Source organism: Scardinius erythrophthalmus (genome assembly GCF_964197995.2).
Source record: "Scardinius erythrophthalmus genome assembly, chromosome: 2".
In the NCBI taxonomy this organism is placed as follows: Eukaryota; Metazoa; Chordata; class Actinopteri; order Cypriniformes; family Leuciscidae; genus Scardinius; species Scardinius erythrophthalmus.
In genome coordinates, this window is record NC_138222.1 from 11,308,951 (window position 1) to 11,332,382 (window position 23,432).

At 36.0% G+C, this 23,432-nt stretch overlaps 2 protein-coding genes across 2 annotated transcripts; one reads left to right on the forward strand and one right to left on the reverse strand.

Annotated features, from left to right (window-relative positions):
* Positions 1-491: 491 nt before the first annotated feature.
* slc35c1 (solute carrier family 35 member C1) lies at positions 492-3,728 on the reverse strand. The gene is made up of 3 exons (XM_081355845.1): positions 3,642-3,728; positions 2,755-3,260; positions 492-1,375 (listed from the first exon to the last, which is right to left on the reverse strand). Exons 1-3 carry the CDS (start codon positions 3,683-3,685, stop codon positions 804-806), a joined length of 1,122 nt encoding a protein of 373 aa, XP_081211971.1. The 5' UTR covers positions 3,686-3,728; the 3' UTR covers positions 492-803.
* Positions 3,729-4,637: 909 nt separating this feature from the next.
* tollip (toll interacting protein) lies at positions 4,638-21,862 on the forward strand. Its single transcript, XM_081359959.1, has 6 exons — positions 4,638-4,808; positions 10,967-11,116; positions 12,407-12,589; positions 16,409-16,561; positions 16,872-16,962; positions 21,267-21,862. The coding sequence occupies exons 1-6, from the start codon at positions 4,776-4,778 to the stop codon at positions 21,485-21,487; spliced, it is 831 nt and encodes a 276-aa protein (XP_081216085.1). The 5' UTR covers positions 4,638-4,775; the 3' UTR covers positions 21,488-21,862.
* Positions 21,863-23,432: the final 1,570 nt, after the last annotated feature.

Below are 23,432 nucleotides of genomic sequence, written 5' to 3' on the forward strand. Positions count from 1 at the left end.
ACATAGAATCCACATTCAACCGCTCCAAACATGTCAACGTGTCTGCCATCTTGGAACGGATAACATGAGGCTGTTCATCACTCACAATTAACAAATCTATTCATTTTCATCGAAAATGTCACAGCATTGTGCAGCCTATGGCTGTAAAACACTGAGCTATATTCCAGACGAAATGAGATAATCTTTGAGGAGAGAATGTGCTGGTTTGTGTTTTTGTGCGGTTTTGTTATAATTCTGGTGTGATGTTTCCAGATCTTCAAGCAGAAGGAACTGGATGAAATATTCTGAATGATCAATCCACAATCTGACTTGATGCAGGCTGAAATTAAACCACACCATTTTTTTTTTCATCTGGCCCCCCTGACTAAGCCTGGTTTCTCACCTGAATAAAGACTGTTTACATTGTATTTTTGTCATGTGCATGTAGCCTAACTGACAGAAGTATTTGACACTTCAAGAATGCTGGGGCTGCATAATCCACATATTTATACATAAAAATGACTATAGTCTATAGCCTTAATTTAGCAGTAAGTCTTATTGATTGATGCAATTAATACTAATATATAAAATAAAATAAAAACAGATTTGTGAGTACTTAATCTATCAGGCACAGCAACTATGTTGCTGGAAATATGTTGTTGTTAAAAAAGTTAGATAGAGTATTATTAAAAAGGTTTTAATAATAATAATTTACACTTCAAAGGAAATTTTATACATCGAATATTCAAATGCCCATAAAATATACATTTATATTGATGTGCTAAACAGAAAGTCTCTACAACAAAATAATTCCCAAAATATTTTCACACCCCTGGGTCATCTTTAGTTTTCTCTGTGTTTGTGATTTGTGTTTCCACAGGCACTTGCTCTTTCTTCATCTCACGTCCTTTGACCCAGGTGTAGGCACAGGATCCACCCAGCACCATCATATTGCTTGTCCACCAGAGCCCACTCTTATTGGACGCCCAGTAGACGACTGCCAACACAGTCTGTGCACAGGATTTGGCTGTGCCGGACACATTGTGCGTCAATGGACTGGTGAATTTGATCTGAAGTCCCGTCACGTATCCAATTGCAAAGCCGAAGCCTCCACCTAAAATCATCATGCCCCAAAAATGTAAATCTGTTAGTCGACCAAACTCAAACAAGCTTTTTAATTCCCCGAAAATGACCATAAGGGGAATAAAAAGTACACTAGCATTGAGGTTGTTGTAGAAGGAGAGCTTCCAGATATTTCCATCCACCACTGGCAACACTTTTTTTGTGTAGATGGCATTGAGAGATACGCAAAGGCTGGCAACTACACCAAAAATGACGCCTGTCCAAGAAAGGGAACCTGCCACAGATTCTTGGTCCACACCCAGCCAGAATCCACCTGAAGGCAAAGAACAAAGCACAAACTATCAGCATTCCTCTTTTATAGCAGACACCATTGTGTAGATGAACGGGATCCTCACAGTCGCTGGGAAAGTATAAAAAAAAAGGCATTTTACTTTTTAGTTTTAGAGCAGTGAAGAATAATATTTAGTTTATTCTAAGGGTATATTTTTGACAACGATGTATTAAGAAAGGAAAGTTTTTTCCTTTGCTTTTTTCACGTACAGACAACGACATTGTCCAAACAATCCCCATTCACAAGGATCCGTGAAAAGAACATTAAAATGTTATGCATACCAGGCCAGTAGGTTAGTTGGCGATGTCACTTTAGAAACACTATGCAACTTTAGGGCCCTATCATGCACCTGTCGCAATGCAGCGGCAGGCGCGAGCGCGACGCAAGTGTTTTTTGCTAGTTTCAGCCCGACACAGTTATCATTTTCACATCCTGCGCCACGTTGTTTAAATAGCAAATGCATTTGCGCCCATCTGTGCGCCCATGGGCGTGCTTTCCCATCTTTTTCCACTTGTGCCATGCGCTTTAGACCATGTGCTTACTTAGATCGTTAAAATAGGGCCCATTGACTGTACACGTAATACGCCTGTGCATGATGTTTTCACAAATTTGCTTTTTTGTAGTTTCCACGGAGACAATAATGGTATTGTTTTCAAAAACTTGCACTTTGAAACCTGATTTCAAAAGCTTGCGTTTCAGGTCACCAAAATGCTGTTGTTGTGTAAATGACGGAAAAAAGTTTCGTTTTTAGTTTAGTTGAAAACGGTGTCATGTAAACGGCCCATGAGTGCCCGATAAATCGTTAAAAGCTCAAGCTCTTTTAAGTCTGGTGACATCTGATAAGCTGTCATTGTTTTTATTATTCCTCAGTTAAAAATAGCCTACATAAAATACTGAGAGTGATAATGATACTGGTCCTCTGTTTCGATATTGTCATAGCTGTGGTATAGACTCTCCTATTATCATAGCATTATAATGTTTATTAAAAGTTTATAGTTATAGTCCACACTAACGAACAAAAATATTCTGTTTATTATAATCGTGCGCTGCCATTATGTCATCTGCAGTCAAGTGCTCGACCACTTTAAAAGTCGGGTGGATTCTGATTGGCTCTCCATGCTTTTATTTGACGTTATCCTTATAGACTTGGTGCAGACTTATTTTCTTAGAATCAAAATAAATATTATTTTTAGTAGAAGTATGCATCTTTACTTGCCTCGCGATTTGATTAATTATAGATGTTTTAAAACTCACATTGTTAAATGTTTTAATAGTTATTTGTATTACTTTGAAGAAACGTGTAACTTCCATTTGTGTTCATTTCTTTATTCATAAGAGAGATGGGAAGGGTTGATACTCACCTAGAATGACTCCACAACACAGCACCGCGTGCAAGGACGTTGATTGTTTTAGAACAGTGTAGGACAAAAGAACATTAAATACGGTGGAAAGCGAGCGGCCAACCGTATAGAAAGCAACTCCCACATGTTTTAGGCACAGGTTGTTGAATGTGATCATGCTGATGAACACGATCGTCAACGGCAACATCTCTCTGGACACTCTCAAATCAAATTTTAAAGTCGGGAAATCCACGTATCCCGGACAAAAGTTTGCGAGAACGTTCATGAGCAAACATAGTCCAACGCTAACAACACACTGGAAAAATGTGATGAAGAGAGGCGCATCTAGGTCCTTGTTGTCTAACAGGTCGTTGTTCAGGAATACCATGGAAATCGAAACGAACCAGTAAAGAGCCACGACCAACCCGATTTTTGTCGCTCTCAGAATAAAGGTCTCTTCTTTGTCCCCCGGACGAGTGTAGTCTGTGAAGGCCATTCTTAATATTCTGGATCGTTTGAGTTGGGACCTGTTCATGTTTCAGGGATAAAAGAAGAGCAACAATGTAAATGAACATTAGTTATTTCATAATAACAGAAAACATTTCGCGTCGGCTCCCTGTATATCTCTGAGATGGACATGAGAAAAGCGACAGGCGATAGCCAGAGTGGTCGACAACTTCCCTGTTCCGCGTTTCTTAAAGTGATACCCTCACCTAACAATAAAAAATAAAACAGCACAACATAGACTCTCACAATAAAACAAATACTAGGGGAGCTTTTTCAGATGCGTAGCTATATATTTATTCTCTTACCTAAACAACAACAATAACATAACTTTGAATTTTATGTTTGTAACGTTTAAAAATGTAAAAATTTGTTTGATTTTGAATTTAATACTAGAGTCTTACCTTACTCGACGTCTGACTTGCTCCAAACCATTTGCATTGCACATTAGTACACCAGGAAGTGTTTTTAATTTTGAACTCCTCCTTTCCCCTAAGACAATATAGTAGGCCAACGTTTTGGATTGTTATCACTACAATAGAACAAATTTAATATCTGTCAACACAGACTTCAGTCCCATCAAAAACGATGAGATGAAAAAAAAAACACAATTTAAAAAGTGCTATATAAGTCTAACATAGAAAGCAAATTTCTGGATCTTCACCAACAAAAAAACAAAACAAATTAGACAATCTCCCAAGAAATAGTGTATAGTTTTTGTTATAATGATGGTTAAATGTATTATTTCCTTTTTTTTGTACTTGATAATATCCTCAGAATTTTGTTTTTGTTCTTTTTTTGACCAAATTAATGATAACGGTATCATTTTAATAACTTTATTTTAGAGCTTTATGGCAGAAGTTATCATAATTCAAAATATTTTTTTGTCTATGATATAGGCTATCTGCTTATAGGTTATGAACAATAGACACATTTAAGCTACTTCCATAATCAAAACAACAGTGTGTAGCTTCCCTACATTATTTAGCATTCATGTCATTTTCAGATTGAGTATATAGTGCAGTTATGAGCAACACAACTAGTGTTGTAAAAATATCTTAATCCATTATTTTGTTAATTGGTATATTTATTTGCCTGGAACATCTTATAGGGAATAGGAACATCAAAACAGATTAATCACTGGCTCTGGGAAGGTAGATTCAACTTGACAGTTATTACAGGGATTTCTGTGTACAGGTTCAAATGTGGTAGGCCTATGTTTGATGAATGTTTGAATGAATGAGTGTTTGTTTGTGCGCGCGCGTGTGTGATCTGCATAATTTTATTTAAGTAATTTTTGTCATGGTGATTGAGTTTTTATTGAGAAGTCTCCGATGTAATCGTTCTAATTTTAAATAGATGCCAAAAGACTTTTATTTTGAAATGTACAACTGGGCGGCGCCTGAGAGGGTGGTTGGTCATTTCCGGTCGCGAGCTTCGCTAGTGCGTCTCGTTAGATATCAGTGCATTCTGACGTAATTATTTTTATATTTTGCTTATTTGAAAAATAAGACAACCGTTGTCTACCTTACCTCGAAATGGCAACAACAATTAGCACGCAACGGGGGCAGGTAAGAGTTCGTTTTGTTTAAATACAGTCTAATACAACATGTTAGCTTGCTCACGCTGCATAATAAACATTTTCCCCAATGAAAACAAACATTGAAAGTTGCGCAGTACAGAATTACCAATGCAACAATAGGCATGTGTAGATTTTACACGAAGAAGACAGCTCAAGTGGCGTCTAAACATCACAGTGTTTGACGCACAGGCACAAAGTATCGAAAAGTACAAAATGCATAGCTGCTACGTATACCAGTTCTTAATTTTGTGTTGCGGAAACGTCGAGTTCTTCATAACAAGTAGGTCGTTTGTGTTAAGAAAGATGTGATGACTATACGTCATCAAATATAATTTCATGCCAGACCAAATTGTGTCCGTGTTGTAACTAAACAGACTAGGCTATTTATTATTTAATTTATTTGAACGTTTTTCTTGAACGTTATTAGATTAAAAACATACAGTTTGCGCATTACCATGATGGATGATAGTTGTTAGACGTAATTTTGTGCACTGTATTGTTGGCTACATCGGGCTCGTGATTTAGCAAGCAGTTTGTATGTAAAGGGAAGTTGACGCATGACGTAATAACGGACACTTCTAGTCAACCTCAGTTGTTTAGGTTTGGTGATCATCAATATAGTAAAATACAATCATAGTAAACAGATAGAAGTGTTTTTGGGTGAATGACGGATAATGATTTAAAATGTGAAAAAAAAACAACAACAACAAAAACTGGCTTAATAAAAGAAAGCCCAGACTTTCTATACTTATTAGAGTGTTGTGTATGTAATGCAATGACGTACACATTTAAAGAATGTAATTAACCATTTTTTTTGGGTGAATCATGGACATTTTTTCCCCATGAAAATGTCATTCCTGGTAACGTAATGCATTTTTAAAGTAATTACATTTCTACCATTGTTGGCATACAAATGTAGGCTACTGATATCCATAACTGGAGCTCAACAAACAATTAGTGCTCGGAAAACTACATTTTAATCACAATTAATATAATCAATTTGGGATTTCACATAGACACGGGCTCATTTTTGACTGCTGATGAAAAATGTTTTCCAATAAATTAGGCTAAATAAGACTTGTTTTATCATTAACTTAACAAAAACAGAATTGTGTAATCTAACACACAAATATGGGTTAAATTAATTTCCTGTGTCATTGTTAGCCAGAATGAAATACTGTTAGAAGGAAGGACATTCTGCAAATATGTTTCAGTATTACCATAAAAACCATCCTCAGTATCATTTTTCTTTCCAACACTCAAACTTGAAACCAAGTAAGAGACACTGACAAGTTTTGAATGATTTAAAAATCTGTAAAATTTAATGTAAATTTGTAAAATTATAATGCTTCATTAACAATGGCCAAGGGAATAGTACAAAACATTATACAGCTAAAACATTTAGGCTTATTGCAAATGAGTGTGAACCTATTTCGATTAATATTATAGTTTGCTTGTTACTAACACATAGTCATCACTATAATACCTTGCTCTCTTTTTTCCAAGATACTCAGCCCTACCTTCTGCATCTGCGCTTATCCTGGCTCTGAACCATCTCTGCCTCTCTTTATTAGACAGGGGCATCTGGAAGAACAGAATTGACCTTAAAACACCAGAGCTATACTAAAGCTTTTATAAAATGTTGATATATTAATATGATTACATTATTCATGATTTGACCATAAACATTACAAAATTCAATTCAATGATAATGACCCATGTGACTCATTGAATCATATGAAATCAAGATGAATGACAGCAAAAATATGGCAAACCCCCCAAACAATTATGTAAATAATATTAATGTTAATAATATAACTATGCCTAAAAGTTTACAAATGTTAATTAAAAACTAGATTGTTATGCATATGTCATTCTGGATAACGGATGACATGTCCTGGCTAACAGAGGTTTTTTGTTATCCAGGAATGACAAAACAAATATTTTTTTTTTATAATCAGGCACTAACTTAACCACCTATGGAAAACTACACCTTAGCTATCATCATTTAAGGTAATATTTTAGATCAAATAGGCCTAGATTTTTTTTAATATAAAAACATTATAAATGTTTTATTAGTGTTATCCAAAAGGACATGATATTGCTACAAAGTGGGACCAAAAATATGTCAACATTTTAAGAGACGCTTACTGACCTTTGCACATGTTCTGGTGCTCCTTCAGGGTCTTCTTTTTGGTACAATATTATGTCACATGACATACCAAAATGCATTGTGGTCCAAAATGGTCATTGATGTCTGTTATCCAGGAATGACATTAGAGAAATCACATTTTGGAGACAAAAGTCTTTCTGTCATAAAAATGTAAATAAGCTTAGGATTATCACTAGCCTATATTTGTAGGTATCGTTGAAAACATCAATACAATTATGACCAAGTAGATTTTAAATACTTTTATTTTGTATTTTTTACATTTTTGTTGTATTTTTGTGTTCAGGTTTTAAGCCGGGACAGTTACCCGGAATGACATTTTGGGACTTTTGAGTTCAATAGTTCCTTAAAGATTAAGTAGCCTAAGGGATAATGTAGAGCGTGGGGGTTGTTATAGCGAATACAACCCCGACAGGCTGATTCAAGACCCCGACGCGAATGTAATAAGCGGGATAATGTAGAGCGAGGCGGTTGTTATAGCGAATACAACCTTGAATTTGTAATTTGTAAAGTCTTGAATTAGCCTGAAGGGGTTGTATTCGTTATAACAACCGCCTCGCTCTACATTATCCCGCTTATTACATGGCTACCTACCAAATAAATCAGTAATTTGACACAAGTGAATTCGCTTTACAAATTCACTTCCACAAATTCAGTGGTTCAAATTCGTCAGAAAACTCTACAGGAAAAGCAGTAGATAACCGAGCATACTCTTTATCTGCTGTTAGTCGATCTCACCAGCAGATGGTGCAAAAGCACGTTTACGAAGACCGAGCAACAGTTAGAGCAAGCCATTCATTCATAAAAACTCATGTCAGCAATGTAAGTGTATTTGTGATTATTATGACGGCTTTTTTGTTAAATTCAATGTCTTCACGGTTTCTTTTCCTGTGTAGCCTACATGCATCTTTCTCTACCGTGAACGAGATTATTATGTTACTCCCCCGATGCAGATGTATACTTGACGGTATACTGACGGCCCCTAAATGTGTGAACTTTTTTTATCCAGGGGCAATTTTGAAACCGCAGTCAATGCCTTTGTAACATTTCGGCTTGATTACTCAGTCCCTCCAGGATTACTCTGGACTTTTTTCAGATTTTTTGCGGCCTAAAATGATTTTGTGGTGGATTTTCTCAAAATTTGCGCCAATATTTGCAGGAGAATCTAACATTTTTATCACTTTTCTGACCTCTAGAACCATTGGACTCTGTAATTTCTAAAAGGAGAACACTAATAATAACTTAAAAATATAATGTCAACATTTCATTTCAAATGTAACACCAAATTAAAATAAATAATTTAAAATTTTAAATTAGAATTTTTTTTTTTTTTTTTATTGCATTGCTTTCCACAGGATTTGGTGAAACTGTTGGGGGATGGTCCCCATGTAGGCTAGATTTAAAGGTTTCAATCAATTGAGTATATTATGTTTCAAATATGATACAACAAGCTTTTGGGGAATGCATATTTCTCAGTCATCATTGTAGGACTATTGCATCACATTGTGTTTTGCCCCAACAATGAAAATTAATGATAGAGCTTTCATCTTAAAATTAAGCATTTAAATATCATCTTAGACATATTAGGCCTACTTGGAGATATAGAGTGACAAATGATATTAAGATGCATTTTATTCAAGAAGTCTTCTAAACTGTTAGAAAAAAATCATTTTCTAATGAAAATCATTTTCTAATGGGGGCGTCGCCCATGAGTGATATTCACTTTAGAGCGGCAAAGCGATTATGCGCATCCCATGCGCAGAATGATGCACTTGAAGCAATGTGGAGTCATAGCGTGCAGCGCTTCGCATTGTTAGATGCTTATATCTATGGCCGAGTTTTGTTTTTGAAGCAATATGCCCAAAGGATTGACGCGGGGATTCCCTCACGGGAATTCCCCACGATTGTCTGTGCTTTCATGTTTGCGCGAATCATTTCACACCAGACAGCTTTACAAACGAGAAAAAAAGGATCGGTACCAACGTGTTCCTGCTGAACCTCCAGAAGATGTGAGTGTAATGTTTTATTAAAGTCCGCGTGAACAGGAAGTTGCAAACGACTTTTCTCCAGTGCTGTGAAGTATTTCCCAGTGAAACGGAATATTGAACAGAGGGCAGGGTTTTACTCTAGCGCTCCTCCTCTCCATCTCTGCTCATAACTGACTAACGGTTTGAAGGGAGTGGTTAAGCGTTTCCCAACCCAAGTCCTCAAACCTACGTCATCAGAGAAGGGACGCCATTCCAGACCGGAAGTAACTTTTCAGACTTTGATTAAAGACTACGATGGCAAACAATTTTTTTCAACCACAGAATGAATGTAGCGGAAACACTGGTTATTTAAAATATAATGGATGAACACACGCCTCGACTCATGTATTTAATAACGCACTGTCAATCGTTGTAAAACTGTTTTATGGACACTGCCATGTTTGACACTGTAGCTATGGTTAAAAAAATATTGTTAGATTTAATCAGGGAGAACAATATCGGTAGATGAATCGATTGAAAAAGTAATCGTTAGTTTCAGCCCTACTTTGAACTTGCGAACTATGATTCCAATGGTGTCTCTAGGAACATTTAGTGCCTTCACTATCTTTTTGTGTCCTGTTCCTTGTTTGTGAACGGCGATGATATCTTCTCTTAACTTTTTGGACCATTCTTTTGACTTACACCGTGTCCTAACCAGACGCGATCCGATAAGATTCCAGCGACAAATAATTTGCCTTTCCACACTAGACGTGACGCGACTGCGAGATACGTCAAAATCAGTCAAAACCCACTGCCAATCAGAACAGCGTGTGAGTCTCGCGGCAAGTGCATAGCACCAAAGAGTAATCTTGATGGCATTCGCAAGAAAATGGATAAGTAGGCTACATAATCAAATTGTTATTACAGCCATGACGTCGCAGAAAAATAGAAACCGTTTCTAAAATAGAATTGTTGTGTGTTGCGGCTGGTTAGGACAAAAACTCTGATTGACATGGAAAAGATACCTTTAATCATGCGTCGTTAGGGTAGTTAGGACACGGTGTTAGCCATATTTCTAACATGCAGTCAAACATGAGACTCAACAAACCTAGCCAGTTCAGATATTTCATGTGTTTTAGCTCAAGCAAACCTGGTGCAACTAATGAACTTCTTGATTTGTTGCATCAGGTGTGCTTGAGACAACACCTGTTTTGCAGATTTGTGCTATTGTGAGGGATTCTATTCTGGGGGTTGAATAATTTTGAGACTGCGTAAGTCCTTAAAAGTGACATTTTCAGTTGAATTTGGGGGAAACCACTTAAAACATTTGTTGTGTTGAGCTATTGCAATTACTTTTGTTGGATTTGTTGATTGCAAACAGCTTAAAGTCTCAAATTTTGCCAATAAACCTGATTTGGAATGGGGGTTGAATAATTTCGATTACAACTGTAATAAGACATCACCCATTGATAATGATGAACATTACACTACACACTAAAACTGGATGGAGTTTCCTTTGGAGACTTATAAAGACCTATTCTATGTTAAAAGAAGCAGCAAGGTATATTTTAATTTAAATCCCAAGCCAGGCAAGTATAAGAACCCCAAAATTCTAGACAAGTTTTTACCAATCACATTTTTAAACAACGATTGCAACAACTTTTGATTCAATTAAACACCTGTTTATTTTCCATTGTTTCCATGATTTGAGTTTGGAGATACATTTGGAAACAGTTTCTTTTTATGCAAAATTCAAACAGTTCAATCTCTTTACCAGGAGGCACATCAAACTGATTTTCCATCAAACGTGGGGGTTAAACAGGGTTGCCCTATTTCTTCACTTCTCTTTATAATGTCTACTGAAATGCTTTGTCTTTATTAGCCATACAAATAGCTCCATTAGAAGTACTTGGACAAGCAGTAGTCACTGATTTGAGATGATCACATTAATGAATGACTAGTAATTACTGTTAAAACTGTATATTGTTTATGTTCTTATTCTCTGTTTAGGTCTACATTGGTGAGTTGCCTCAGGATTTTCTGAGGATCACCCCGACTCAACTACAACAGCAGGTACAGTTAGACGCCCAGGCAGCCCGACAGCTGCAGTACGGAGGATCTTTGGGAACAGCTGGTCGCCTCAGCATCACTGTAGTACAGGTACCTTTATGTGTTATGTTAATATTAGACAGCAATAAAGTATTTTTTTTAACGTAGATGTAGATACTTTGCTACATTGCAAAGCATAATACCTTATGTTTTTACGTTACTAGGCTACATATCAGAAAACATGTCATTTTTCATTATTGTAAAGTTAATTTAATAGTACTTCTCATTTTCCCAGTTGACTAGCTATTTAATTCAGTTCAGTTCACATTTATTTGTATAGCTTTACACAATACATATAATTTCAGTTTTACAGAAAATTCATGTCTATATTACAATTTAAAGTCATCTGTTATCAGATGTGACTGTCCAAGTAATGTATTTCAGAAATCTCCATATACAAATCACGCAGTTAGCTAACAATGTATTAATTTATGGCAGAAACGATTTGCTCATTGAACTAATTAGTACAAGTTGTGAACATAATGATTACAATAATACAAGTTATTATAGCATTGGTTGTTTTTTACTTATTACACAAATTATTATAGCATTGGTGCATGTTGATTCAGAGTTTGCGTCATCTGAAGTCCTCAAAGGAGTTGGAGTCATCTCTTTACAGTTGTTTTTGTTTCTGAGGTAAATATATTTCCAAGAGGTCCCAGAGTGGCCTAAGCCGATCCCAAGCTAGCGTCTCTCAGTTGTGAAGTGTTTCTGATCTGTCGACTAATTATTTATTGAGCTGTTATTGACTGGAAAATGAATCAGCATCTAAGTTAAGGTGCCGTCACATTAGCAAATTCTTTCATCCTTGTGCAAAATACCCGATTGCATGGATTCCTATTGAAATTACAGAATTTTGCCTGCCAAAGTTCATTGGACAACAGTAAATGTGACTGCACCTTTAGGATTAGGGTATGCAACTTTGCCTTTTTGGGCAGTGTCAATAATTTATGTATAATTCTAGTATAATTTAATTTTTTTATATAGAAAATATGTCTGTTTTACCACGTGTATTTTTATGTTTTATGCTGCAGGTCTTTCTCGTAAAAGTGACTAACCTGTTTAAAGGTATAATAATAATAGTATAGTAATAATAACAAGTTATTTATATCGCTCACATTTTCTGTGGTTAAAACACTGATTAGGCGCTTACATGAGCAATGCATTTCAGCCAGTTGCTTTGCTTAATACTGAATTTGTACATGAATGGCTCATTGTGACTTTTTTTGTGTTTGTGCATCTGTGACTTTAGGTGTCCAAAAATAATACAGAATATTTGAAAGGAAATTCAAAAGCCTACAAGTTATGATATTATCTTATATCAGATTCTTATTTCAACAGGCAAAGCTTGCAAAGAATTATGGTATGACACGCATGGACCCTTACTGCAGGATTCGACTCGGGTATGCTGTCTATGAGACTCCTACTGCCCACAATGGAGCAAAGAACCCTCGCTGGAACAAGGTCATCCAGTGCACTGTCCCACCTGGGGTGGATTCCTTCTATCTGGAAATCTTTGATGAGGTCAGACTGAAATAACTTTGTATTACATATAAAACCTTTTCATTTTTGTCGAGCAACGAGTATGCCATCATTTTGTCTTACCTCATTCTATCTACTTCATTCTTGTCTCTTTCTCATCTGAGCTATAAATAATGGAAAGCTCTCATCTATTTTTGTACATGGATTACTTCCTTGAAATAAAGCAATCTTAATAGTGTTATAATTTTTTTAATATATATATTTAATTTTGTTAACGAAAACTATGACAAAATGTTTGTTTTTTACACGGCACCGCCATCATTAAACAATAACTGACTAAAGCAACATTCAGTATTGTTGACAAGAATTGATTAATATGTAGTTTTAATAAAAAATTGACTGTAATCTGTCTTTATTTCAAACAAAAAAGAAGACAAAATAATTTAGACTTTTACAATATTACAATACAAATATCCTGTTGGAGCAGCAATTTACTTTCCTTTGTTTCCTATCAGCACAGTGGGTTTGCCTTTCAAGTAGTTCAAAATAGTGAAAATTAGAAAATAGAAAAAACAAAATTAAAGAATTTTTTCATTCTTCAATGTGTCTTAACCATTTTTTTTTTCTTAGTCAAGTTTTAGGTGACTAAGTTAAATTAGGATGTATAAGTAGCTTTTATAAATGTAATGTTTTGAATAAAACATTACTGCTGTGCATCTTGAGACAAAACAATGTCACTGACATATTTTAAGATAAGTCAGTGCAAGTTGCTTTTAGTCTGGGATTAGGCTTATACCTATGGAATGACTTAAGTCTTATGTGTTTTTATTTATTTATTCAGTCAAACATAATGTGTTTGAGAGTAAAAATAATTATATTGTAATTGAAAAATAAAAGATTGCAGATAAATAAATAGATTTTTTTTTTGTACGGTTTTCATTACGCACGCACAAATTTGCTCTCTGTTCTGCTGTCATTGTTTGCGACTCAAATGTTTTATAATAATAATTCGTTACATTTATATAGCGCTTTTCTGGGTACTCAAAGCGCTTTTACATGGAATGGGGAATCTCCTAAACCACCACCAATGTGCAGCATCCACCTGGATGATGCGACGGCAGCCATATTGCGCCAGAACGCCCACCACACACCAGCTTACTGGTGGAGAGGAGACAGAGTGATGACGCCAATCAGTATATAGGGATGATTAAGGAGGCCATGATGGACACAGGCCAAGGGGCAAATTTGGCCAGGATGCTTGCGGCCAAATTGTTGCGCCAAGCGAGAGTGACCAATAGAAACAGGCCTGTCATAGTGGCGCTTAGATACCGCCCCCTGAACTGCAGCTTCACTTGAATTCAAAACTTTTCAACTCGCAATTAAGGTTTTAGTATTGCAAACAATGACAGCAGAACAGAAAGCAATTTTGTGTGTGCATAATAAAAACTGTACAAAGAAAATCTTTTCTTTGAGAAGAGTTTTGATATTATTGTTTTTTTTTAATTAAAACTGCTTTGAGACTTTATTTGCAGTCTTTTATTTTTTAATTACAATATATTTATTTTTGCTCTCAAACACGTTGCGTTTGATTGAATAAAAAAAGACACAAAAGTTATTCCATTTAAGCCTTGTCTGTGAAACTGGGCATAAAGGTCTGGGTGATTTAGTCTAGTTGTAGTCATTTAAAACTGCACTTTGATGAATTACAATCACAATTATAAATCATGATTGTTATTTTAGGTTTATTTTTTCTTCAGAATAATGCTCTCAACTATGGACTTGTATCAGAGAAATAGGCAGCTGTTTATGCCACTGGAACCCGAACCTTTTCCACAGCAATAAGTGAAAAGGGTTTACAGCAGGGGTCACCAAACTAAGGCCCGCGGGCCGACTTAGGCCCGCCACCCCCCTTTGACTGGCCCCCCAGCCCCTCTGCCCCCCACTACTTGAACCGGCCTGCTGGAATATGTTGAGAGAGAGGTGTGGGCGCGATCGGAAAGTCGTAAAGTGTTTACTTATATTTGTGTGTGTGTGTGTGTGTGTGTGGCGCGCGGCCGCGATCGAACAGTGGAAACATAAAAACATACTCCGTCATTTAGTTTATGCAGGACATCATTCAAACTGCAAAGTGTTTAAGTTACTGTGAATTACATTTTTAAGGAAAACAAATATATTAATCTGAAATGTAGCAGATTAATTTTCAATTAATTCAGGTACAATTACCAAACATATCAAGGTATTTTTATTAATTGAATTAATGAACTAATTATATAAAACTATTTATTGTCAGTGCACTACAAATAAACTGGTTCTATGCCTTTACTTTATTAATAAAACTTATTTAAAAAAATACAAGGTTTAAGACATTTATTTTTCTTTTGGTGGTCCAGCCTGAGACATGCACAAGCCTTCTGCATTTTTGTTTTGCTTTTCCCTTCATTGTACCCAACCGTGATGTCTGAACCGAGGTATGAACCGAACCGTGACTTCTGTGTACCGTTCCACCCCAAAAAGAGAGTGCAGAGTTTTCAAAGAACAGTGGACCAACGATTATTTGTGAAGAATAACTTTAAATAAAACAAACAACTTTTGCAAACCACTAGTAAAGATAAACAAATATGTGCCAGGAATCAAGTGTTGATATAGTAGTGTGGATATAGTAGTGGGGATGGCTGTGCCAGGCTAGTAATCTCTACTACACAATGAGGCCTGCTGGTGGTCATTTTGGTCTGGGTCATACAATTCTATGTTATATAGCTGACCCGGCCCCGGCCCCGGCCCCCCATCACAGTCAGGAACGATAATGTGGCCCCCAGAGAAAAAAGTTTGGTGACCCCTGGTTTACAGGGTCCCCACAGGTCCTTAAAAAAAGTCTTATATTCAGTTAAATCAAATTTAAGGACATAAGTCTTATATAGTATAAGAAGAGTTTTCATTATAATTTCAAGTATTTTAAGTAAATCATTAAATTTATATTCCTTTAAAAAATGTGATAAATATATTATAATATATATTTTTAAATTAATATAAACATAATCATTTGTAATTTTGACTCATCCCTTTTCTTAAAAAATGGTTAAAGGCTAAAATGTGAGGTTTATTATTTTATAAAACACTTAGTTTTTTGTCAAATCTGTATTTGAATGGTAAAGTTGTTAAAATTGGGGGATTTATGGTCATATTATGGTTTAGTTGCATCCTTCGGATGAGATGTTAAATCGAGGTCCTGACTCTCTGTGGTCATTACAAATTCCAGGATGTCCTTCGGAAAAGAGTAGGGGTGTAACCCCGGCATCCTGGCCAAATTTGCCCATTGGCCTCTATCCATCATGGCCTCCTAATCATCCCCATATACTGACTGGCTTAATCACTCTGTCTCCTCTCTACCAATAAGCTGGTGTGTGGTGGGCGTTCTGGCGCAATATGGCTGCCGTCGCATCATCCAGGTGGATGCTGCACATTGGTGGTGGTTGAAGAGATTCCCCATTCCATGTAAAGCGCTTTGAGTACTCATAAAAGCGCTATATAAATGTAACAAATTCTTCTTCTTATTATAATAGTGTAAAATAGACACTGAAAAACCCCACTCATATGGTATTACTTTTATTTGTGCAAATCTTAAAAAAGGTTTTTAAAAAGCCTTTAATTTGTTTTGTTTTTAAATCCTGCAGATACCCTGCTTTAGAAAGCCTTTTGTCTGCTGTCTATTACATGACTCACAAATATCACAAATAACAACTCTTTTTTTTTTTTTTCTTTTTTTTTAATCATGAAATTTTAAATTCTGAAAACCTAAATGTAATGGTAACTATTCTGGCAGTAACCTCTCCTAACTGATGGTTGTTGTGTGTTGGTGGACAGAGGGCGTTTTCCATGGATGATCGCATCGCATGGACACACGTGACTATCCCAGAGGGCCTGCGTGAGGGCACCGTAGTGGATGAGTGGTACAGTTTGAGCGGAAGACAGGGTGATGACAAAGAAGGCATGATTAATCTTGTCATGTCTTTTGCAGTAAGTCCTAAGAAATACTTCTGTGCTTGAACTGAAAATGTTGGCATGTCTTGACCAGGTGTTATTGCAAACAAAAGATAAAAGCTGTTGCTTAATGTTGATGTTAAGTTGTAAACCAATTTGATTGCAATTGTGTCATTTTGCATTTTTGCTCAAATTACTTTTAACCTAAACAAATGTTCTGGTCCGGACATGCTCTAAAATTCATACATGTGCTATAAATTGGGAAAAATTGTAAGAACAGTAGCTCTCTCAAGGAAAGAGCTTGTCAACTTTTACTGAATCTTTTTTTTTCTTTTCTTTGAACAAGTCAATACCAGCGGGAATGATGATGCAGCCGCAACCCGTGGTTCTGATGCCTACAGTTTATCAGCAAGGCGTTGGATATGTGCCCATAGCAGGTTTGTTTAACAATCTATCATCATAACTAGGGATGCACCAAGCGATCAGGCAATATTCATTTTAAAACTGTAATCGAACATTGGCCGATTGTGCTTAAATTCAGGGTCTATATGATAGAGCTTCATGATTAATTGTTAAAAGATCACAATCTCGATTTCAACACCCATGTGATCTTATTCCTGAATGACAATGATTCGGCTATGTCTATTAGACCTTTGACAAGAACGATCACACTGGAACATTCAAATGCTCGTTGCCGCTGAGCCAGAGAGAGCGGTTGTCATGTTTAGGTATGAAACAACTTCACAAAAGTTTATAGTTCGTTTATAAACACTGATGTCTACGGTAGTAACTAAAATAGAGCAAATCACCTTTTGAAAGTAACTTGGCACATCAAATAACGATTGTATCGATTACATTGTTACACCACTAGGTGATTGTTAAAAATGTATTTGTCATTAAAGCATTCATTAAAGAGATTTGTTAAAAAAACGATTCATCCAGTAATGAAACCAGTATGAAAGAATGAGTCATTCTTTCTAACCGATGTTTGTAAAAAAAAAAAAAAAACGAATTCATTCAAATTATTAAACATATTTGAATAGACTGTAGCAAGTTTTATTTTGGTTAAATGTCTATTCAGAATTGTGGGAGAATCGTGATCTCTATTTCCAGTGGCGCAATTCCCCCACACTTTTTGAAATTTCCCCCCTTTACTTAATTCTATACTTTTGCCTTTTGCTTTTGTCGACACAAAGTTAAATGAAAGTTTACAGTGGTCACATTTCTGCTTCCAGAACTTGCTTACAAACTGAAAGAAGATCAAAGAGTTTAGCATTTAATCATGAAAAGGCAGCTTATTTTTCTGGATTTTTTCAGATATCCAAAAATAAGGAAGTGTAATGATGATAATATATTTCTGATGTTGTTTTAGTCAATTATTAATTAATTAACAGATAAATTATAGTTATAGTAGTTTTTTAATATCTTATAGTAGTTTTTTGTAGCCCAGCGTAAAACTATTTCAGTATTTTTTTAATAATAATTGTGTAATAATTATTTTATTAAATATGCTAATTATTTACAGTATATAAATATGGTATGAAGACTCTGAGACTAGATGACTAAACCTACAGCGAGTCGGCACTGAATAGTCGGCTAATATTGTTTACCTTTAAACTTTTTCAATATTTTATTTACATCGCCTATGCGCTTTACTTACTTTATTTATTTATACAATGGCTAAAATACTGTCATGACAACGTAATGGTTAAAACAACTGCAGGTTAACAAAGATTTAAAAACCTGACAACTGATTGATGCGAGTCTGGTGAAACGGGTGTCCTGTTTATTTCTCAAAACTGATGAATGTAGGCTATTAACAATATTGAAAAACTGATAACTAAACTAACTAATTATCCTACATATTTACTTTTTTGGAAAGGGCCGTTAACTCTCTCTCACTCTATCACTCTCACTCTATCACTCACACTGTCCAAATGACAGCGCATTTTAAAAATATTTGTCAGTTTAAAAATCAGTAATTGCTGAATAACAATATTTAAGCTAACTTCTACTTTGCAGTCTGTTAGAATAGCAAGAAAATATGTTTGCTTTTATTGCTCCTGCACAGACTATTCATTCAGCTACACATAAACACATTGTCTAAGGCTGCCTCTGCTTATTGCTGTGTTTTAAACAAAGGTACAATGATCATAATGCATTGCAAGGCAAGCCTGTAACAAGTATAAGCTCAATATTTCTCAGATATTTCGTATCAGATTTGGTTATTGGAATAATCAATTATAAACTAGCAATTCATTCTGAAAACATACCTTATTTGTAGATTGAAATTAAACAGTAATACGTGATTACATGAATTGCTTGCTGAAAAGTAATGTCAAAAAAGGTAGTCAAAGTATTTTTTCACACTTTTCCTTCAACTGTGTGGATTTCTGGTTTTTGACCTCTCAGAACAATGATTAAGAACAGTTCAGGGATAAATGTGAAAAGATTAGCGAAGAAATGCCCAGGGAGAGAGAGAAACAGGAACTTGCCAGAGCTAGAGAGAACACCCAGGGAGAGTTGTAAAAGGAGGGCAGCCAGGGAGAGTGACAGAGAAAGAAACCCTTGGAAAGAGGTTGAGATAGAAACCTGCAGAGGAATGGAAAGCAGCGAAGAATGAAATACAGACACAAACAAAAAGATATACTCGGCACAGAAAGAAACCAGCAGTGAGAGAGACTGCAGCACAGGCAAAGACCAGCAGTGAGAGACAGCAACACGGACAATGAGAAGGTTCATTTTAAACCATATCAGCCCCCTTGAAAGTTTGCTGTTGAACAGAGGCTCACAAACAAAACTCTGCAGTTTCAAGATAAGTGGCATTGTGACTTTCCTTTGCTTTGTTTTTTTTTTTGCTTTTATTATGTAAATGAATTCAAATCTCAAACATCAGCAATGGCTATAACACAGACCAGGCCTTCATCACAGCAAGACAGGGTTCAAAAACTGGAAAAAGGCCATCGATAAACAACTGATGAGCATATGGCTAAGGTCGCTTTCAATGTTATGATGCGCTTGAATCTGCCTTTGTCTTGTCTGCGTGGACAAGCGTGTCTGGAAGAATCAAAGCCAAGAAACTAGAGCAGCAGCCACTAGCCTTGTATGTGCACTGTGGCCCTCATTGTGTGAGTCTGGTTTCCCAGGCTGCTTGCAAGTCATCAACTCTGACATGTGATGCATTGGATTGGGTCCACAGTCTTGGCTGTTTGTACAATCCTTCTGGAAAGTACAGAAATGCATTTAAAGAAATAGCAGCCACACTGGGAAATGTCCACAGCTTACAAACCCTGTGTCCCACTAGGTGGGTTAAGAGGACTCTTGCAATTATTCCTGTACCACCACAGTATGATCATGTTACTCTGCTTAGAACAGATGGCAGAAAATGACTCCCAATCTACCATAGGAGCAACTGCCAGGGGATTGTTGGATAGATTTGAGAGAGGCACCACAGTTATTCAGGAGTTGGAATGCCTCAACGGCACCTTGAGAATCAGAATAAAAAACTGCAAGACCAACTATAAACATTAGACATGGCATCTAAACCTAATGTTCAGCCCGATACATTGCCCAACTTCCAAAACACCTTTCTACAGGATGTTGGACACCACTGGCCAGCAGTTAAGTGAGATGTTTAGACAGAGTGGCTTACTGTACATACTCTTGCTCAACTGAAGAGCATGCTTTTATCCAGAGAGGTGGATTCTTCAGTCATTGCTCCATACGCTGAGCTGAATCCTGCAACACTTCAAACACAGACCAACATTTGTAAACACAACTGCAAATACGAAACTCTAAAGGAAGCTGCAGCAGTACTTGGAGATCAGATGCCTGAAATATGTGGTCTGTTAAAGCAGGTGGAATAGTACTGTTAACTGTTGTCTGCTGGAGCTCTATATGCAGAATGATGTTTCAGTGCCCCGAGAAGGCTGAAAACCTGGCTCAGAAGTACCATGTCACAGTGTCGACTCAACAGTGTGGCAGTCCATCTAACTGTATCATATGATACGTAAATCATAAATGTGCAAAAGTTTCCAATTTATCAGTCAAAATTTATCAAAACTTTGCTGAGGAACCTGTTGTACAAAATCTTCTACATGCCTTCTGTCGCCTGCTTGAGAGTTTATACTTGTTTATCGGGTAAAAGGCCGTTTTGTATAGTCTTACTCTTACTTAAATCTTACTGATTTTTATGAAGTAAATGTAAGAATAACTTACATTGTTAGTAAAATTTCAAGATAAATCTTATCAAATACGATCCATCAGTCTTTTGGGGAATATTTGTTTGTTCATCTCTCAATCATCATTGTAGTGCATTACATAATATGTTTTGAAACTACAGAGTTTTGATCATAACACTAAGCATTTTAATATCATCTTACTAAGACATATTATTGGCAGATATCGAGTGACAACTGATATTTATTTGCATTTTGAGTAAAAAGTCTGCTGTACTGCTGTGTTTTTTCCTCCTCGAGTTCGAGATCCATATTCTCACTACACCATACTATCTGAACCATAAAAGCCTGATGTTTCAAATATGATGCAAAACATAAAGCATGTGTCATTTCTTTCTATTATTTCATATGTCGGGGTTATAGTAATAAAGCAAGCCTATTCTGTTTAAATAGTAAGACTCCCCAGAAGAATCCCCCAAATTGTTTCCTGTGTACATTTAAATACTTTTTTCAATTATAAAAAATAAAACAAAAAATTCTCTTTTGTCCAAATTTGCACCTAGGTGTCCCTGGTCTGTACAACCAAGGTGTGGTACCAATGGGAATGCCAGCTGTGCCTCCTGTTGCACCACAGAGCACCCCTTGCAGTGAAGAAGACCTTAAAGCCCTTCAGGATATGTTTCCCAACCTGGACAAGGAAGTTATTCGCACTGTTTTGGAGGCCCAACAGGGCAACAAGGATGCTGCCATAAACTCCTTGCTACAGATGGCAGAGGAGCTTTAACTGGAGAACTGCCACCCAGAGCTTAAATATTCAACTGTACCAACAATGTAAAACTTTATACCAAAAATACCTTGTAAAAATGCACACTGAAGTCTATCAACCCTTAATAGTAGCAAGTAAATCTAACAACTTGTAATTGTTTTTGCTAAATCAGCATTCAGAGTGAATGTTTCTGGAATGTTATAGAGAATGTAGAATAATTTTGCAAAAGAGTATCTTGTCGTATGTCCACTGAGGGCAGTATACCATATCTGTATTGTAGTGATCCCATGTCTTAAAGATGTTTGATATTATGCTTTTATCTGTATGAATTTAGTTACATAAATGTACATGCATATAATTTATTTTGAAGATTATTAAAGAGATATCAGAGTATGTTGTTTTGATGGGTCCTTTGTATGTGCACAAACCACTTTATGACAACTCAGGTTACTGAGAGCATGTGACACTAAGTGTAAAATGCCAAATATCGTCACAGTATATAAGTACGTTGCCTGTCATTGCACTGCACACAAAACATTTGCAAGACCTTTTAAATTATGATAGTGTTTTTGTGGACACAAAAGGATAAACATTGCATACTATAAATTGTGTATACTATATATATTAAAAATATTAGATCTGTGACAAATTGCTGTTCTTTTATTGTAAGTTGCTTTGAATAAAAGCATCTGCAAAATGTAAATTAAAAGGCTATACTTGCCATACCACTCTAACTTAACATGGATTTAACTTCTAATTAAAATATATAAGACCATGAGCAATGGTCATTGGTTGCCCACAATGATAATAATTTTGCATCCAAAATCAATACAATGCGAATCCATAATCTTTTCACCATGCCATTTGCAGATTTATTTCTATATGCAGAATTTTGAGACCATTGTAATTTTCCAGAAAAATGAAAATGTGCAAGAAAACTTTAATTTGCATTAGTTTATTAAGAACTACTAGACAAGAAACAAAAGAGATGTCATTCTCATGACACCATAGAGTTAATCACAAACATTTAAAATGTACAGTTTCATGCCATGAGATACATTTAAAATGGCTCTACTGTATGTTGTTAAAAAAGCAGGTTCACAATCTCCTCCGACGTCTCTTTAAGGAAGTAGATTGACCAGGGCAATCGCTGGCCTTGCAGCCACAAGAATCGATGTGAATGTATGAGTGGTTGATGTTTGACCCATCTGGGCAAGTCAGAGTCACTTCCTTTTTGGTGGTTGCCATTTCTTGACAGCACGAGCATGAATGCACAAGAGAGTTCGCTTCTACAGAATATCTGTTTTAACATACAATGAAGAGACGGTTCTGTTGTTAATTACCAGCACAGACAGTATAAGTTTGACTCTATAATATGGAAGCTTGTTACTGTCATGGATTAAAAAAATTGAGAATATAATTGTGACTTTTTATCTTAAAATTCAGACTTTTTTTGCAATTCCGAGTCTTAATTCTCAGAATTGCGAAATATAAACTCACAAAAATGTCAAATGTCAGATATGAACACCACAGCAAGAAAGGAAAAGTCAGAATTGTGAAATAAAAAGTCACAATTACCTTTTTTAAAATGTTTAATATGTGGCAGAAACAAGCTTCCATACTATGTGGAGCAGTGGCATGGCACAAAACGTACATATATTTAGTAATTAAGGATTCTGATTTTGATACTCACATTGATGAGGTACCACACAAGCCTGCACAAGACGTTATTTCCACAGGTGTGCTGCTTATACAGCCATTGCTGACCAAGATGGTGCTGTTCTTCTGGACATTACATTTGCTCTCCAGTATACCTAATAGAAATGAGAAACACATTAGGTAAGTGTTACAAAATATACTTCTACATCTTGTATGTCCTGAAAAAAATTAAAAAGTACTATTTTCGGTAACACTTTATTTTACAGTGTCCCTGTTACATATGTTACATGTACTTACCATAGTA

Coding starts and splice junctions, on each gene's coding strand:
- slc35c1 (XM_081355845.1), bottom strand. CDS start 3,685: ATGTGCAATGCAAATGGTTTGGAGCAAGTCAGACGTCGAGTAAG. Junction 3,261..3,641: donor CAAGTCAGACGTCGAGTAAG/GTAAGACTCTAG, acceptor AAACATGAACAG/GTCCCAACTCAAACGATCCA. Junction 1,376..2,754: donor GTGTTGTGGAGTCATTCTAG/GTGAGTATCAAC, acceptor CTTTGCCTTCAG/GTGGATTCTGGCTGGGTGTG.
- tollip (XM_081359959.1), top strand. CDS start 4,776: ATGGCAACAACAATTAGCACGCAACGGGGGCAG. Junction 11,117..12,406: donor TCAGCATCACTGTAGTACAG/GTACCTTTATGT, acceptor TTATTTCAACAG/GCAAAGCTTGCAAAGAATTA. Junction 16,562..16,871: donor ATCTTGTCATGTCTTTTGCA/GTAAGTCCTAAG, acceptor TCTTTGAACAAG/TCAATACCAGCGGGAATGAT.